We start from the raw sequence: 8116 nt of genomic DNA on the forward strand, positions 1-8116 counted from the left end.
GATCCAAAACCCTGCTGCCCATGTTCTCACTAGAACTAAGAAAATAGAGTGCACCAGTCCAGTTCTGAAGTCCTTCCACTAGCTCCCTGTAGCTCAGAGAATAGACTGTAAATCCTTCTGTTAGTCTATAAATCAATGAATGGATCGCACATGAATACATGTATCAACCCCCCTGGCCACACAGGTCCTCTAGTTAAAGCCTACTCTGTACACCCAGAACTAGAACTAAACATGGAGAAGCAGCATTTAGTTCCTATGCTCCACTTATCTGGAGCAAACTCCAAGAAGACTGGGAATTTGCTGAAAGCCTAAGTTGTTTTAAGTCAAAGTTAAAAACCCATTTGTTCAGAGCTGCTATTGACTGTTAATCTGTTAATCGAGGTATCATTAGTTTAATTCATGTAAAGTACTTTAAACTGTCTTTGTACTGAATTGTGCTATGCATAAAAAAAATGTGTGCCTTGCCTTAGATTTTTAGATGGTATTGCAACTTTCATTTGAAACATTTTCATTTTGTCTTTACATTAAATTTGTTTCAACATCTATTGTATCTAAAATTATTCAATATAACATATTAAATGATATATTGCTTAAAGACAAAAATATGATATATTTTCTACTGTAAATGAAGTTGAAAAAAGTTAATAAGTAAAAAGACAAAGATAAAAAGCTAATTGAAAAGTTAAAAAGTAAAGTTAAAAGGTTAATAAGCCTCTAAAGTTTTGCTGAACCTAAAATAAAAATGTGTTTCTTTCTATAGAGATTATCTAAAAATGGTGAAAATGTCTAAAAATAAGTGTATTAATACTTAATTTGAGTAGGTAAATAAGAATCTCCCAGTGGAAGGAGCATTTTTATCCATCAAATCATATGGACATTATGCACTTAAAATAGGAGACTGCATTGTTTTCCCCTTATTTTAAATGTACATTTTCTAATTCCATTTGCAAAGTATCTCACTTACTTGTTCAGTTCAAGAAAAAATGCACTTATTTAAAGAAAAAAATACGTACTTACATTTCAGTGTTTTTGCAGTGCACTCTTTGCTTGAACGTTAAAGTCTTTCACTGAGTGTCCTATAAAAGATTTAAAAAGTGTCGCCGTTTAATGTTTACACTTTTAGGGGCCAGCTCGAAGCGTCGCTGTCTCTTTAAGAAAACGTGCGTCCTGCACGTTCCGCAGAACGTGACGTGTATACCGCGTGTGAAAACCGGGAACAGGCTGTGAATGTTCACCTCTGCTCAAATTACGGACTGAGACAACTTTTAGGGTGAGTAAATAACTCAAATGTAATACTTTAGAACTCATCACGATAAGGTAACATCGATTAAATTAACCCCTCATCACCATAGTTCACGGCTGAGGGTTAGAATGTTATTTTTGGTTTGTTTTTTAACCGCTCTTCATTCATTAACATCTGTGATGCTAGCCACGAGCTAGCTAGCTAGCTTTGACTTCTGAACACTAGAGTTTCACATTTGTCTGAAACCAGTGGCTCGTTCTTGTAGAAGTATTAACTGTTGTTTTGTTTTCAGTTTGCTGATAAGCTATGCTATTTTGTTTCACGGGTTATGTAATGTTAACGACTATTGTCTACAATGTTAGCTACATTTAACCAGCAGACGTGTGAAATACTGTTCCACGCAGCTGAATGCAAGAGTATTCTAAATAAGGACGAAAATGATAAATCGGCATGTATACATTTGGGTAAAATGAGCAATTGGGATCATTTCATTGGTGTAAAGAATCTCAGACCATAGTTAACACATTTTAGTGGATTACTCATGCATGGTACGATTGGATGGTGCTGTTTGCCACAGTTTGGGAGCAGATGTGGAGAAGGTACAGATATTTCCTGTGTAAAACGATCCTTTAACAGCTGTTGAATTCCATCAGCCACTGCTCGGTGAAATAAAGGCTGTTTGTTGTCTGTAGGAGTAGGGCTAGAGAATAACTTTAGTTTTCTATTTAAGTCCTAAATTTAAAAGCTTTTTAAAAATAATTTTATGCATCATATTGCAGATATCTGCATGTATATCTCTTGTTCATTTATTTTTAGAAATTTTCGGATGTTTTAAAGATAATTCTGGTTTTCCATTGTGCCTTATTTTCTACAGTTTGAATGCATTGCTGCCATGCCTGCCAAAAAGACCACCACCAAGAGGAAGAGTGCACTAATTACTGAAGATGTTAACGACTCCAAGAAAACGAAAGGTAAAATGGATAACTGAGTTGTTATACAAGTTCTAAAAATCCTTTAAGATTACTTCCAATCATTCAAAGCATGCATTGTATTCAGAATTTCTTGATTTGTTGGCAATAGAGAGCATTTGATTAGAGTTCAACTTTGACCATATGGTACAGAGGTGTAGTTATTTCACATCTGACCTTTTGTTACTGAATTTGGCTGATTTCTTTTAGCTCACAAATGTGTTTCTGGCTATTTGATAAAAATAGTAATTTAGAAATTAAGCAAACATGGAGGGGTCATAATATCCACATTAATAGATTATAGTAGGTACATTTAACTTGTCTAAAGTTTTTATATTTTTATGAATGTGTCTTTGTAACTCAAAACAAATTTAGGAGCACATTTTAATTGTTGTGTTAAAGTTCAGTTTTACTTGGTGCTTATCACGCCAAGAGGAACCTGGCTCCAGCTAGACAAATAGTCCTGCTGTGATTACCCAGTCCTCTTTCTTGGAGTGTGTTGTTATCACCTGGGTGTTGATCAGTTCATGTAAAGAAGAACAGATAACCTTTGTTTTGTTTTTAGCACCGTCTATTAGAAAAGCTGTGCTGTGCCTTTAATGAAGAATGACCTTTCATGGGGTTGTAGTTCATTTATAATCTCTGTTTGTGTTCCAGTGTCACACAGGAGTCATTGTAAAGAGGCGGGTCAGGTTCTAGTTTTGGGCCAGGGTGATGTTGGACAGCTGGGGTTAGGTGAGGACATCACTGAGAGGAAGAAGCCAGCTCTTGTCTCACTACCTGAAAAGATTGTGCAGGTGGTGGCAGGAGGCATGCACACAGTGTGTCTCAGTGAAAGCGGTCATGTAAGTCAGCATTTATCTTTTTTTTTTTTTTTTTTCATTAAGGTTGCAGAAAGGGGAAAATGGAATATCTCAATTATTGATTTTTCTTTTAAGATCTACACATTTGGCTGCAACGATGACGGCGCTCTGGGTAGGGACACGTCAGAAGAAGGATCTGAGATGGTTCCTGGTAAAGTTGCGTTGAATGAGAAAGTAGTCCAGGTGTCTGCAGGGGACAGCCACACTGCTGCACTCATAGAGGATGGATCGGTGTATATCTGGGGCTCCTTCAGGGTTTGTTTGTTTATTTGTTATATCTTTTTATCATAAATCAACTTCCTGTACATTTTGAAACCTGTGTGTGCTGCTGACTATTGTCTCCTTTATCCATTTTTTGTGTGAGAGATGTTTACTTTGGGAACTTTAATTCAGTTAGCATGATGTTACAAATCATTTAATTGTGAAATGCAATGGATAAGGGATGATTATGTCAATAGACCATTTGATTATTGCATTTTTTTAATCTTTCTACTGTGCTGCTTTTGCTGAATTCTGTAATATTAAAAAGTTTTGGTTTGACACATGCTATTGTTAAAAAAGCTTTGCCCTCCCATGTTTGTAGCCCCACTTTTCTTTTTTGTTATGGCTTTGGCTCCTCTTTTTTTTTTTTTTTTTTCAATTGAAGTTTCTTTTACTGAACTTGACATTTTCCAGGACAACAGTGGTGTTATTGGTCTTCTGGAGGCTATGAAACCATGTCCTGTTCCAGTCAAAATCCCCCTCACAGAACCTGTAGTGAAAATTGCCTCAGGTACACTATACTTGATTTTACATTTATTCTGTTTCATAGTTTTGCAGGATAAGCTAACTCATTTGCTTGTTTTGAAACAACTGAATATCCAATGATAGGTAACGATCATTTGGTGTTGCTGACATTGGATGGAAATCTGTATACATCGGGCTGCGCAGAGCAGGGGCAGCTGGGAAGGGTACCAGAGCATTTCTCCAACAGAGGAGGGAGGAAAGGTCTTGGTGGGTAACTTTTATAGCCCATACCTTGTTTTGAACCTTAAATTTTATACAATGGGAAATCTAATGATCCTTCTTTTTCAGAGCGACTGCTGGTCCCACAGATGGTGAAGCTTAAAGGGAAAGTTCACTTCACTGATGCATTCTGTGGAGCCTATTTTACATTCGCTGTGTCTACAGAAGGATATGTGTACGGATTTGGTCTTTCAAACTATCATCAGCTGGGTAAGTATGGGGTTTCTTCTGTTTGGAGAGATCATTGATCTGTTCTCATGGAAGTTTTATATGCAACTCTATAGTCAACTGTATAACTATCAGCACCATTTACTGAACTAATTCACTTTGATAGTCAAAGTTCTTAGCATATTAATAAAATCTAAAATTTTTCAATAAAATTCAAAAAGTTCAATAAAATCTAAAATTTTTCTGCATCTGTTCAGGCACTAAGAGCACCAAGATGTGTTTTGTTCCCGTAAAACTGACGTGCTTCAAGAACTCTACCACTGCCTGGGTGGACTTTTCTGGAGGACAGCATCACACGCTCTGCCTTGATGCTAAAGGTAAACAGACAACGCCTTATGCAGGCTTTCAGATAAATACACACTGACTCTGGTTAATATTATGTAGACACAATGTTATTGTTGAATAAAATGTATATTTGTGAAAAAAATAATTGTTTTGCCATTCTCAATTGTAGGGCAGGTTTATAGCCTGGGTAGGGCAGAGTACGGTCGCTTGGGTCTGGGTCCAGGAGCTGAAGAGAAGAGTGAGCCAACTCCTGTGACAATGGATCCAGCAATGGGAGTGTCATGTGGAGCTTCTGTCAGCTGTGCTGTTACCAGAGAAGGTGAGGAACTAGCTAAAGGCAGTTATTGTTTTTCAGTGTGATCAAGGTTAAGAGCTCCCTGGGTTCGATTTTACCTTGGTATCTTGCTATGCTTTCGAAGTCTCGTCAATTTAACTTGCCGAGTGTCTCTTGATCCATATAAACTTGTCAAATCCAACAGGAAATGAACCAGTAACTTTCATGGTCGCTTTCTTTTCCACCTTGTTTTCCTAGCTGTTGTTTCAGCTGCTCTCTCTTGCTCTTCCCCTGGCTTGATTTCTTTTGGTTTAAAGGAAGAACATATTTTTAAGCATGAAAAAACCTTCAAGTTACTTATGCAGATTAATATATTCTTAACTCAGATCAGTGCATATATTAATGTTTCATTTCTTCCTATTCTCTTCTGTCTTGTTTCTAAGGCTCTTTACTCTTTCTTGGGCTCCATCTAATAATGAAAACACAGGACTTCTGCGGAAAAGATCCACTGGATTTTGTTTCGGCAATTCCATTTAAACTTTTTAGTGACGAAGTTGTCTTGTTAGAAAAAAATAATAATCTTAGCCTTACTGTTAGTTTGTATGTGTCTCACACTTGGTCAGTTAGACCTTTAAAAGCTTCATGATGGATTCTTTCAGAGGGGGAGTGTGTATTTCCTGATGATAAATGATACAATTATGGGAACCACCTGCCGGCTGATTCGTTGGTGCATCAGCAGTTATGCTTGCTATTTAGCCGGAGAGGACCTGTAGATTTCTATTGGTTTGTGAATTTTATTGCTTTGTTTTCTTGCTTTTTTGTTCAGCTATAGAGTTTCATGCTGGACTCAATGCTACTGGTAGAGTAGAGTTTCTCCTCAGTCCATTTCCTGGTCTCTGTTGTGGAAGTAATTGTTGAGGCATTTCTGCTGTCTGATAAAGCGTTAGACCTGTGGTGTTTTCCTGAGAGGAGTAAACAATCTAAAGAGAAGCTAAGTTACTATTTTAACACCAGAAAGCGGGAAATGTTCTACTTTAAGAATGTAATGATCTTAGATGAGACTCCCTTTAATTTCCCATCTTGATCAAATGTTTATTTTAATTTTTTTGTTCCCTTTCCCAAATTATGATTTTGTACATTTTGTTTAATGCTGCACTTCTAGTTGTAATTTTGTATTTTCATTGCTGACCTACGGCCTTGTTTTCCTCACCAACCCCAAACTACAGGTTCTGTGTATGCCTGGGGCATGGGAACCAACCTGCAGCTCGGCACAGGAGAGGAAGATGACGAGTGGAGTCCAGTGAAGATGACCGGGAAGCAGCTAGAGAACCGTGTAGTTCTGCTAGCTTCCAGTGGAGGGCAGCACACAGTCTTACTTGTTAAAGAGAAGCAGGAAAGCTGATATCCACCTGACACACAGCTGGAATAGTTTTGATCATTTTTGATGGGGCCTGTTCAGATTTCATATTCAGGAGCCTATTTGTGGCTCTGTGCTTTAGGAGAGCAATGTTCAGACCACAAAGGCCAGAGGAGAGTTGGCGTCTTTTAGTAGAACTGTTTTCTTAACATGGGTGAAAAGTACATGTTTTTGGTTCATCAAAAAACTATTTTTTTAATGTGTTTTTGTTCCTTTAAATTCCCATTAAACCATTTTGTATGACTGTGAGGGTTTAGTGTGTTTGTGAAAGAAACTGCATGTTCAAAAATGAAGCTAGAAGCTGTTGGATTTAGCCACTGAATGCTAGTTTTTAAAGTATTTTTCTTAAGCAATAACTTGATTATGATTCAGACAGGACATTCATAATGAGTTTAAGATGTGCAACTACTGTTCATGTCATATCTGCAAACACAGCTGTTGTGACTGGAAATTTAATAACACATTTTGGTTTCTGCATCTTGTTGCCTTTCCTGTCTGACAATAAAGGTGATTTTTAAAACCTGTTTTTGATTTGCAGCATAATTTAAATTTCAACATCAAATGCATATGTCCAATGTTTTTGTTCTGAAAACACTTTATATTCAAGCATAGGCTCTACATTTTTATGTGTATTATAATGGTCTTTTGGGACAAGGATCTGAAAAAGAACATTTAATAGTCGTTTCAAACATTAACATTAGGTGAAAAAGTTCTAAATAAAGGTGGGTGTCACTTTTCAACAAAGGACAATCTAGATAAAAGGCTTCTGTTTGAATTAATCCAGGATACAGTGAAATCAAAATCTCAAATTCTCTTACTAGTGACCTATTTTATTTGTTATTAGTACTGGTTAAACTCCCTTATGCTGGAAGTCCGACCATACTACCAAATTATGGTATGTCAAAATACTAGTGATGTGTATCGACACCTTCATATGAAACTGAGCAGAATTCCTGTTTGTTTCTTTTAGTTATAAATTGTTTTTGTCTTAACCAGGTTCCAAGGCGAGTGAGGATTGTTCTTTTGATTGATGCCCTTATGACAGTTGTACATTTAGGTATTTGCATATTAATCAAATCTTGTAACGCAAACCATTGGATAGAAAATTACTTTCAGTCTGAATCTTGATGTGTGTTGCATGTGAAATAAATGGCATCTTTGATTTTAGTTGAGCCTCTGATTAGACTGCACAAGAATTAAAGCTTCAGGTTTGTTTTTTCCTCTTGCCAAAATATATCCTTTCAAAACTAGTTGTGATCTATTGATCATATAGAGCTGTCTAGAACAGAAAGATGTGTGTATATTTAATTTCACAGCGAAAACCTTAACTCAATGTAAGTTTATTGTTAGGTCCTGTAAAGCAGCGTTTTTTAACCCTGGTTCTCAGGGCCCACTGTTCATGTTTTGGATGTTTCTCTACTCAAGCACACTTGATTCAAATTATTGCATTTCCTCCTCGACCGCCTGCAAAAGCCCGTTCATTACCTTTAACCCAGGTCAGGTGTGTGGAGGCAGGGAGACGGGTTAACATGCAGGACAGTGTGCCTTGAGGACTAGGGTTGAAAAACACTACTGTAAGGGTAGGTATGCCCCCTTTTAAGTTTTTATCGTTGTCGTTAAAAACTACTTGAGGTTTAGGATTTACAACCACCGAGTTAAAGGCATATAACACCAAATTAGCAATTGACCTAAACATGATTAGTCTTTCAAATCTAATGGACCCTACCTAAATGCAAACGATTTAAGTAATAACATTTAACTTCTTAATTAGCAAAGCAGGATTTTGTGCAAGGATTCTTATTAAAAATGATGGCACATGTGTGTGTGTGTGTA

The 8116-nt window shown here is 36.9% G+C and overlaps 1 protein-coding gene across 1 annotated transcript; it reads left to right on the plus strand.

The window, feature by feature from the left end:
- Positions 1-1159: 1159 nt before the first annotated feature.
- Positions 1160-6807, plus strand: rcc1 (regulator of chromosome condensation 1). The gene is made up of 10 exons (XM_015380734.1): positions 1160-1270; positions 2118-2214; positions 2869-3056; positions 3150-3329; positions 3750-3846; positions 3945-4067; positions 4149-4289; positions 4505-4624; positions 4762-4911; positions 6093-6807. The coding sequence occupies exons 2-10, from the start codon at positions 2136-2138 to the stop codon at positions 6266-6268; spliced, it is 1254 nt and encodes a 417-aa protein (XP_015236220.1). The 5' UTR covers positions 1160-1270; positions 2118-2135; the 3' UTR covers positions 6269-6807.
- Positions 6808-8116: the final 1309 nt, after the last annotated feature.

Source organism: Cyprinodon variegatus, unplaced genomic scaffold (assembly GCF_000732505.1).
Source record: "Cyprinodon variegatus isolate N-32 unplaced genomic scaffold, C_variegatus-1.0 Scaffold221, whole genome shotgun sequence".
NCBI classification, from domain to species: Eukaryota; Metazoa; Chordata; class Actinopteri; order Cyprinodontiformes; family Cyprinodontidae; genus Cyprinodon; species Cyprinodon variegatus.

Excerpts from the sequence above, each read along its gene's own strand:
- rcc1 (XM_015380734.1), top strand. The coding sequence starts at position 2,136 with ATGCCTGCCAAAAAGACCACCACCAAGAGGAAGAGTGCACTAATTACT. Across the intron at positions 3,057-3,149 it reads GTCTCAGTGAAAGCGGTCAT|ATCTACACATTTGGCTGCAA; the intron begins GTAAGTCAGCAT and ends TTTTCTTTTAAG. Across the intron at positions 4,912-6,092 it reads CTGTGCTGTTACCAGAGAAG|GTTCTGTGTATGCCTGGGGC; the intron begins GTGAGGAACTAG and ends CCCAAACTACAG.